The sequence below is a fragment of the Apis dorsata genome, unplaced genomic scaffold (genome assembly GCF_000469605.1).
Source record: "Apis dorsata unplaced genomic scaffold, Apis dorsata 1.3 scaffold_67, whole genome shotgun sequence".
Taxonomy (NCBI): Eukaryota; Metazoa; Arthropoda; class Insecta; order Hymenoptera; family Apidae; genus Apis; species Apis dorsata.
Genome location: NW_006263365.1, coordinates 342,099 through 352,718, shown reverse-complemented (window position 1 = coordinate 352,718; position 10,620 = coordinate 342,099). Strand labels below are relative to the sequence as shown.

Below are 10,620 nucleotides of genomic sequence, written 5' to 3'. Positions count from 1 at the left end.
CCACGGAGCAACCCTCTCCCCTCCCCCATCCCCCTCGCACCCCACCACGCGAGAATCGAATTAATCTCGTCTCTCGTCTTTTTCCTTTTTTCCTTTTTTTCTTTTTAATTTCCCTTTCACTTTCTTTTTTTCGTCCTCCTGATTTCTCTGGAACCGTGACGTGTAACAGCAAGCATAGAAACGATAAATCGAGTTGTCGATCGTGTGAAGGATTTTTTCAACGTCCGAGGGCTTCCATCCTTGCGAATTTTACTTTTAAATGGCCGGATATCGATTTCGAGGTATGGTTCGAGAGACGGGTTTTCTGGCCCTTTCTTGATTATTTTCTTTTTTTTCGTCGGGTATCGCGAGCTGAAATTCCTCTTATTTGTTTTTTATGTCGCTATTTCTAAAATTACCAGTTTTTGTTTTTATATCGGATTAGTACATTTTTTATTATTATTCGTGTTATACGAATGATTTTAAGAAGAGTTTTGATGTCACGTAATTCGTTTCGATATTTCGAAAAGAGGTTAAAGTATTAATAAGAAATGGAGGAGATTGATATCACGAATAAAATAAATAAACTTGATACGGTTTTATTCGAGCAAATTTTTATAGGAATCCGTTCCATTTATAAAATTATTTTAATTGATTTCCATTTAAAAAGCAATTTAAAAGCTTATGCGAAAACGCATAACTTTCTTTAATTTATTGGATTTAATTTCAATACGTTTATATTTATTGCAATACGTACGTATTAAATAAACAAACCTCTATCAACGCTAACAAACGCAATAGCTTATTTTACAAAAATGATATTTATTTTATATATTAATATCACGATATAAATACTACGCATTAAAATATCCATGAAAGGTAATTCTTCTCGAAATTTTTTATTCGACAAAATTTATCTTCGAGGAATAAGAAAGCGCGAAAAAATAAATAATCCTTTCGTTCCTTTGTTCCCATTTTTGTCTCTTTCACCGATTAAATGCCTCGAGTGTCAAAACATTCCGCGAGCAATCATTTCCCTTCTATTTCTTTTCTCGATTAATAAATCGAGGCACAGCCTGTTCCCTTTTAAAGCTCGAGGAGCCAAGAAATTATTATGGTAACAGCTTACATCGAGAACGACAAAAGAGGAAGAGGGGAAAGAAAAGAAGCAACGAGCAACGCGACGAAGATGGAGCAAGAAGCGGTTAGGATGGGGACTGAAATTAAAAGTCGAAAGGATTTCCCTTCGCGTTTCACGGTTAACTGATTCTACGGAGGAACCGAGTGGACATCAGTAAATTTAGAACCCTTGCAACTTTCTTTTGAAAGTTTATTCGAAAGCTCCACTCCTAGAAATGAATCGATGTAAACATGGGGACGGTAGAGAACGTTTTTTGCGGAATTGGAAGCATTTAATTAATAAACCTTTTTTTTTTCCTTTGGAAACGCGAAAATTTTATTGAAAAATTATTTGGAAAGGGAAATTTTCGTAAAATAATCTAGGAATCTAACAGTCGTTTATATTTTTCTTTTTATTTCTTCCTTTTTTCGATGGAAAATAATGATTCTCTTTTTAAAAAAAATTCTACTTTTGCATAAAATAGGGAATTTAATAATTTGTTTGTTAGATATCGATAAAATTAATTATTAAAATTGTATTCTTGTCTTCGTTTTTCTAAAGATCAGAAATTCCTTTTCAATTTCGTCGCATCCATTGTCAACGAGTAAAATCAACATCGAAAAGTCACGTTACTCGAACGTCATTTAAAGATCAGTTACTATGGGAAAAAACGAAAGAGAAAAAGAGGGTAAGTAAACGGCGATTCCTTCGGTGTAGTGCAGTTAGTCTGCTAAGGGATGATCGCGCAGTTAGTCAGCCGTTTCCGGGCAATCAATCACCTCTTCGCAGTCGAGGTTTTACCAGGGAAAAAATGAGATCCATTGGCCTTGGTAACTTTGATGAGAAAAAAAGTTACGTAAAGCCTATGCTAGGAATATTCTGCCTCGTCAATCGATAAAAAAAAGTCCTTGTCCGTCATATCGAATCGATTCAACGTGAAATATTATATCTATTAAGTAAACAAGATCGACTCAATCATTTTTAATATCTTAATTGAGTTTATAATAATATTAATTACGAGAAAGAATGTTTCAAATAAAAATTGAAAAAGACGAAGAAAATATAATTTTTTAATAATTCTTTTGTGGACATGAATTATTTTTAAATGATTTATTATATTATGATATTTAATGAATTAATATTATGAGACATATTGTTTCATATCTATAAAAATTTATTAAATTTTCAATCGAAAATTATTGAGAAGAGATGCGATGGAATGATTCTATATATGTATATTGTTTTTTAAATTTTCATCGCTATTCTAATTAAAATTAATCAAAATATGATCTCATATTTATCGATAAAACCCATACAAAATCATTCAACGTTTTCAATCCATAGAAATTTATCAAAAAGTATCAAATTTTCCTCGCTAAACGACCCCCTCCATTAATCAAACAACATTCTTCGCCCTTAAGATTAAGCACTTTCACGATAAAAGCCCCCTAATCCTCAATTTAAAATTCGATTATCGTAACGCCTAAACGGCGAAAGTTTAAAGGCTGTCTCGCAACAAGAGATTATCGAGATTTCCAAGCGAAACTTAAATTGCGTGTCGAAGCAGCCGCAATCCGATAATTTGCAAACAGAGAGACCTGCCTCATCCTTTCGCGATCTTTAATAAAACGAAACAGAAACGAACGTTTTGTGGAGAGCTAATAACATTTCCCGCGAGTCCAATTACATTTCCTTCCGCTATTCCGGTGTACGAAGCCGGAAGCAAGGAAAAGAATGGGGTAACTAGTTGCATTACGGCCACTTCCGGTTACGAGCTCGCCTCTCTGCATGCACGCGCCTCATTTAATTTAGCGGACCAAGATTCGACGGCAGACAGTCATTTCGAGTAACTTGGATACTTTTTCACAATTTTCCGCTTTTTCACTATCTCGAGATTATTACGGATAAGTTATGCCGCTGTAATATCCCGATTCTGAAAGAATTTTCCCGATTATGATGATGGCGCATTGTGCAAAGTAATAGAGGATGATGAGCGACTAGGATTGAAGAGTATTGTGTTCGTGGTTTTGGATGCAGAAACTGCATTCTTGTATTTTATCTTCATATTTAGAAAGCATATGGAAAGTATTACTTGATCGTTAAATTTTTAATGTTTCTAAACGCAAAATTTATGAACGTGCAAAAATCTATTTTGGAAAATTTAAAGTCTTTGAATTCTATTTATAAATTTAGTTAATATTCTCGTTAAAAAAAAATAATAAAAACCCATAGAAAATAATATATATTCAAAATAAAAATCTTCATCATCCTCTTTTTATATGCACGTATATATTTTTTTCTAAAATTAGAAATTTTTCCTCGATATCGAATCATCGAGGCCGAGGAAAAAGAGAAGCTTCCAGAAGCTCTGTAACCGGCAATTAGTCGGAAAAGTTGCAGAAGCTCGACTCGGAAAGGGGATTTCTCGCTGGCGCAATTAAAAAACCGCGGCGAGATGCGCCGGAAGTTCCGCGACGGTGAAGCAATTCCGGCCTACTCACCGTGTTGTACGAACTACAATCCGCTCTACTGTTCCGGGATAATTACATTTTTACCCCGGCTATATCCTTCCCAACTCTTATTTGTTTTACGCGGCCTACTTTAAAGCGTTTAAAAAAGATAGGGTTGACCCGTTTCGCGATATTAGAGACGCAGCACTTTCAACTTGTTTCCGTTTAAATATTGGTAATTCGTAGATTGATTTAACGTGGAGATCGACGGAGTTATTAAAAGAATTTTTACGTCAATTTTTCCCCTTAATTTGAAAAGATAGAATTTCAAAAGTTAAATATAAGATTAAATCAAAATGGAGTAACTCGAGATCTCCACAATTGAACGATAAAATATTTGCCATCAAATTTTCAAATCCAAAAGAACAATTGATTTAAATAAGGATAAATAATAAAATAAGAATTATGAATCCTTATTCAAATTTAAAAAGCATGATAATATATCATAGATTTAAAATAATTTTTGAGAATAGAAAATTTGTATAAGAAATAATATTTAATATATAGCACTTAATAATTGTGAATAAATATTCTTTTTCTATTCACGACTTTGTCTGACTTGCAAAAGTGTTTGTAATAATTTAAGGAACCAATTTCCAGGATTGGCTTAACACCAAACAGCAACGTATGGGTGGGAGCATGGTGGATAGGTTTCCTAGCAGCTGCAGTTTTATGTTTCATAATCGCTATACCCATCTTAGCGTTTCCAGCAGCTTTGCCTGGTAATTGAATTGTGAAATATTTTACAACACACACTATTATATAATAAGATTACCATTCTTTAAATTATTGTTTCAGGAATTTCATAATATCCAACGCATAATCTCAAAATTACACTGAAACAATACACAATATCAACAAAACTTTAATAATTATAGATCTTTCTATTTACAAATTTCCATTCAAATTACAATCATTCAGATATACGTTCAAATAACAGTTCTATCCACACAAATTTACATGAATAAATATCTCTTTTTCAGGTTCAGAGAAATTGGCTAAAGAGAGGGTGTCAGAGGCGCACCAAAGGAGCACCAGAAAGCAATCGTCCTCGAGCGATCGAGGAGAGGCATTCTCGAAAATACGAGAACTGCCTCGCGCCCTGACCGATCTGCTCGGTAATCCTGGCTTTTTCATGTTAAATCTGGCAGGTGCCAGTGAAGGATTGCTTATCGCCGGTTTCGCCGCTTTCCTCCCCAAGCTGATCGAAAATCAATTCAACGTCAGCGCTAGTTCCGCCGCGTTACTAATGGGTGAATAATATTCAAGCATTCTGTTGTAATCAATCAAAGAAAGAAAGAAAGAGAGAGAGAAAAAACGAGAGAAACAACCTCGTGCGCCTCTCGTCAATCGCAACGCGTAATCATCGACGATATTTCGTCAAATACCTTTCTCGAAACATTTTTTATCCCTCTCTTTCTCTCTTTCGTTAAAATATCGACTGAACGATATGTTACCATCAATTATTCGCACGTATGTCGCGAGATATAAATCATCCTCGACGTTTTTATATTTCGTATGGAATATTTACAATTGACTAATGTTTCGACGTGATTTTCGTGAAATTTCGATAGCATCGAGAGGAGAACACGCTATTCGAAATGAGATACCCTTTCATCCTAATTTTATTACCTAGATTTTTTTCTTTTTGCTTGCAGGTTTGGTGACTGTACCCGCAGGCGGTGGAGGTACCTTCCTCGGTGGTTACCTCATAAAGCGTTTTAATTTGCCCTGCTCGGGCATTTTAAAGTTCTGTCTACTAGCCACCGCATCCTGCATCGCCTTCACTTTGTGCTTCGTTCTGAATTGTCCGAATTTAAACTTTGCGGGAGTCACTATACCTTATTCGAACCAGACCAAGTAAGTGATTGCTATTTATATATGTGTATGGACGCGCGAAATTCTGTTTACTTGTGAAAGTAATTTCAACAATATAAAATTGGATATTTGAAACTTCATTTTATAATTAACTCTAAAGCTAAAATTTCTGGGAAAATATGACACTATTTCACGAATTTGCATGGTATTTATCGAGGATTTCATATTTTATTTCATTTTTCCTATGTCTGTGATTTTATTCATTCTTATCTGTACATAATAGATCTCCGAGTTCATATGTGCTGATATTAATTTTCGTTTTTTCTTTCTTTTGATAATAAAACTCCGTATTTATCTGAAAATTGGTTCTACATTGCAGTATAAATATAATTCATATATATTAAATGAAATTTATCGATTTTTCTTGCTATCTATTAATTTCTATTGATTTCTCGTTTAAATAAGAGAAATTCACATTTATATAGGTGGTTTCTAATAATGTATTAACTAAAACTTCATTCAAATAAATAAAGTTTCTATACTATAATCACTTTTAGTTTTGTAAAACAAATATTTTATAATTCACTGCTTCATTTTATTGAATCATATTTTTAATATGATATTTCTATTGAATGATATTTGAAATGTATTTAAGTTAGTCAATTCACTATTTTATATAAAAATTAAAAATGAAAAGAATTAGAAAATTAAATCAGAAACTTGAAACAAGTAGATTTATACATAGACCATAATGTAACTATTATATAATAAATTTGCAAGATGCAAATAAATATCTATAATAAGCAAAAAATTTCATATTTACAGAAAAACTTTTTCATTGGATAACACGTGCAATAATGGCTGTGGCTGCTCGAGATCAGAGTTCAGTCCAATATGCGGAGTTGATGGAATCACGTACTATTCCCCTTGTCATGCAGGATGTTATCAAGGAATGCGACTAAATAACGTCGAAGTCAGTATAATTTCTTATCGTACTTATGCAAGCTTATGAAAGTCTAATCCATTTCTTGAAATCATAAAATAAATATTTTTCTTAACCTTTGGAATTCGTGATGTATATATTTTATAAAAATTTATATTCATTGCAAATCGGAAATAAATATTTATATTCAGTTAAAAATTATCAGTCATTAAATTAAAAAAAAAAAAAATGAAGCTCAATACTGATTATATGTCAATATAATCATATTTATCGATATTACATTTTATCATAAATATTTATTTTTCTTTGAACTAAATGTTTCTATTCTCATAATTTATCTAAAATACTATTAAAATTATTTTTATTTTTTATATTTATTTTATAACTATAATCATTATATTAAAAAATTACTTTCAAAAACCTATGATTTGCATAAAGTCAATGGGATATTACATTTTTATTTACAAACTTGTCTCTAACGATTTTCAATTTTATGAAATAAAATTCGAAATTAAAATATTGAGCTCAAAGAATGATAAAAATTCTAACAAATTTCAAAAGCACAAAATTCATATTTATGAATCTTTAAGATTAATTCCAAATAATTATATAATAATTTATTTAATATTTTTCCTTATTATTTTACAGATATATACAGACTGCACGTGCATACGAGCACCACCAATGAATCTAACTACTGCAGATAGTGTGATTAGTTACGAGGCAATAAACACTACTTGCAGCACATCATGCTCTTATTTATGGCCGTTTATCGCTTTAGCATTTTGCAACATGTTTATAACCTTTCTTTGCACAATGCCTGCACTTTCCGCGACACTTCGCGTCGTTCGAGACGATCAAAGATCGTTTGCCTTAGGTATACAATGGATCAAAGTTAGAATTTTAGGCACAATACCAGCACCTATGGTGTTCGGTGCTCTCATAGATGAAACATGCATTTTATGGAACAAAACTTGCGACGGCGAAGGATCCTGTCTCGTTTATGATAACTTATACATGAGCAGGTAATTATAAAATTAATTATATTTGAATCTTTAAATCGTATTAAATACTTTCGAATTTGTTACTTATTCAAAAAAATTATAAAATAAAACTACCTCCATGCTTGTATATCTTCGTTTAATTATTTCTATATCTGTAGAAATCGTTCCACACTTGATTATGGCGTCCTCTATAATTTCACTAATGGCCACTAAAGATTAGAACATTCATTCAAATAAAATTGAAATAAAAATGGCGGTTTTAACGATTAGAATTTAAGATTTATTATTTTATAATACTTTGTAATGCAAATATTACTATTTGTATCTTATATAAGAATTATAGTAATTGAGTTGTAAACTATATTAAGTTTTTATTAAAAATTCACTTTCATCATGCAAAATCAGGCATTTACAATCGTACAAAAATCAATGAACATACCTTGTTTCAGATATATGCTAGCATTAGCTTTCATCGGCAAAGCAGCATCTCTTCTTTTCTTTTTCCTGGCTTGGTGGACTTATATTCCTCCAGGAAGCAGAAAAGTTGCACAAAATTCGCGGGAAGAGCCCACAACGACATTTGTGTTAAACGACACTCAGCATGAAGCGCCAATCACACCAGCAACAATAAATCCTATAATTGATCCGTAAAGAAAAATTCTAGTATTCTAATTATGTTATCTTAAAAATATCACGAATAATCATTATTTTATAAAAACTTTTAATGTTTGCCAAACTTACCAAAAGAAATAATCGAAGAAATGAATTTCAAAGAAATTTCTTGTACACTCTCACTCCACTAAAACTAGATGACACTATGTGCTAGTCTATTAAATCGAGTATCGATACTGCGACATCTATCTTCTTCGATTTGATAGGTACTTTCTTAATGGAGGGATATTTAAAAAATACATAATTATACATTTTTAATAATTTTATTTATAGTTTATTGTAAAATAACTATTAAAAGATTGAAATGTAAATGGAATAGATAGATATTTATTTAATACTTTTATTCATTAATATAATCGTTTATAACAGGAGGAAATAATTTCTCGAATAATTTATAGGGAAATTTATAAAAAGCGTGATTATTTATTATTGTTGTAATGTTAAGTAAAAAAATATTTGCACAGAAATGACGTATATAAGTAATATAAAACTAAACTAAATTGTAAAATCAATGAAACTCGAGTGAAATTATTTATTTCGAGAGTTGTTGATTCGTAAAATTGTAGATACATTTATACGGTTTGCTATAAGTAAGTAAAATATTTCATATAAGAGCTATCACTGCCAATTGTAAAGAACGTAACATTGTTTTTAATATCGTATTAATAATATGTCTCGTTTTTTAACGAGAGAACTATAAATACCAATTATGAGATATAATGGGCAAGTGCACTTGTAGTCCTTTTCAATATTTATTACTACCCAATGGAATATTTCATTTATGAAATTACGATTTTATATGATATCAATAAGAATAAAAGAATAACAGATAAATATTTGCTTAATATATTACTACGCTTTCTGTATTGTTCTATAAAAATTAATAATTGCAGTTAATTATTATATCAAAAAAGACTATTATGATTATATAGAATTATAGAACAATATTGTCTTATATTATATGATCTGAATGTAATTTCAACTTGTGTGACATACTAATTGTATTCTTAGTATTAACTGATTGTCAATTAAATTCAAAAAATGTATTTATCACAAAGAATAGTCGATGTTTAAAGTAAAAAAAGAAATTATTCTATATGTTCATCTTATTTATGCAATATATAATTGTTATACGACCAGCTAAATTATTGTAGCATAGAAATTCTTCTGGAAAACATTGTTTTTTCATAGAATTGATACCATATTTGTATAATGTTATTACTTGTATAAAGATAATTATCTATTATCTAAAAAAGAAAAAAAAATAGATCAAGCTCTATTATGAATTGATATTTATAATAATATAAATAATTATAGATACACATAGTTGCAAGTTTTGGTATCAATCCTAACATATCCCATTCACAAGTTGAATAAAAAATATATTACTTTAGAAAATTTTATATATTAAAATTTGATATCATATTTAACAAAATGTTTTTTCAGGTTTAATGCATAAGATAAGAAATGAAAACGGGAAAAAACTATATATTATTTTGATATTATAACTAATTGAATTATACCAAAGGTATCAATATCTACTTAAAAATTGTGAATGTCTGATCGTACAAATTTTATCATTCGATTATAAGAGAATTTTGAAACATTTAAATGTTAAAAAATTATATCATTTCTAAATATTTGTCACGATAAAAATGCGGCAATTAAAATAGAAATGCTTGAAATATCTGTGCAAATAAAGTACATGGCCGTATAAAATGTCATTTATATTAGTTTGATATGAAATTTTGTGCGATTTGTAGTTGTAATTATTTTTGTTATAAAATATTAATATGTTAAACACGTGTATTATACGTGTCGCTAATAAAAAGTTAGTGAAATATGTTAATTATTTTGATTTCTCTTATCTTTTCCATCCATTGGTTATAGAAGGATCATAAAATCAATAATAATATTTACGTCAAAACTTGTTCACATGCTTAAAATACAGATACCACTAGCTATTTCTGTAATTACTTACGTGTTCACGTAATATGATTGCCAGATAAAATCATATGATTACATTATACTTTACGTAATAAATGTTGAATAATTCTTGATATTCAAAGTTATATATTTTTTTTTCTTATTATATTAAAAATAATATCTTTAGTTTTTTACTTTAATTGTTTACCTAAAAATAACACAGTTTAATCACAGATGAGTAGTTTTTAGTTTACAGGTTATGTACAGTACATACAGGTTAAATATAGAATTCAACTGCAGTTACATGAGTGATCACCTTTAGATACAATCGCAAACATATTTATCGACTGTTAGATTATTATTATTTTAAGATTCTTTTTTTATTTTTATATATAAATTATATATAATTGCATATAATGAAATTAGAATTGTGAATAAATTAGAATAATTAATTATTAAGTACAAAATAATACTCTATTAACGATTTATACGTTGTATATGTATATATTGTTATATGCATTTATTATTATATCATATATAATATTATTAATAATATTATTACATCATAAATAAATATAAAACATTATATAATATAATTTTTTGTTATATATAATAATAATTAATATATATTTATTTTATATAATTATC

At 29.5% G+C, this 10,620-nt stretch overlaps 1 protein-coding gene and 1 long non-coding RNA gene across 8 annotated transcripts in view; one reads left to right on the top strand and one right to left on the bottom strand.

The window, feature by feature from the left end:
• The window catches only part of LOC102674815 (solute carrier organic anion transporter family member 4A1), a 46,813-nt gene extending 38,689 nt beyond the window's left edge, over positions 1–8,124 (top strand). For all 6 annotated transcript variants that reach the window (XM_031515344.1, XM_031515345.1, XM_006609973.2 and 3 more), the window contains 6 exons: positions 4,210–4,331; positions 4,593–4,862; positions 5,268–5,469; positions 6,253–6,400; positions 7,019–7,395; positions 7,824–8,124. In XM_031515344.1, the coding sequence (XP_031371204.1) occupies positions 4,210–4,331; positions 4,593–4,862; positions 5,268–5,469; positions 6,253–6,400; positions 7,019–7,395; positions 7,824–8,025 (1,321 nt within the window). In that variant the 3' untranslated portion in view covers positions 8,026–8,124. The remainder of the gene's footprint in view (positions 1–4,209; positions 4,332–4,592; positions 4,863–5,267; positions 5,470–6,252; positions 6,401–7,018; positions 7,396–7,823) is intronic.
• LOC102675212 overlaps positions 1–10,261 on the bottom strand; it is a 49,637-nt gene extending 39,376 nt beyond the window's left edge. The window contains exons 1-6 of one of the 2 annotated variants that reach the window (XR_420926.2): positions 10,028–10,261; positions 8,116–9,293; positions 7,814–8,008; positions 7,489–7,583; positions 6,251–6,454; positions 4,716–5,519 (exon numbers count right to left, since the gene is read on the bottom strand). This is a non-coding gene — a long non-coding RNA (uncharacterized LOC102675212). Of the gene's footprint in view, positions 1–4,715; positions 5,520–6,250; positions 6,455–7,488; positions 7,584–7,813; positions 8,009–8,115; positions 9,294–10,027 lie in introns of those variants that run through there. The other variant, XR_420925.2, reaches the window with a different exon arrangement.
• Between the last annotated feature and the right edge of the window lie 359 nt (positions 10,262–10,620).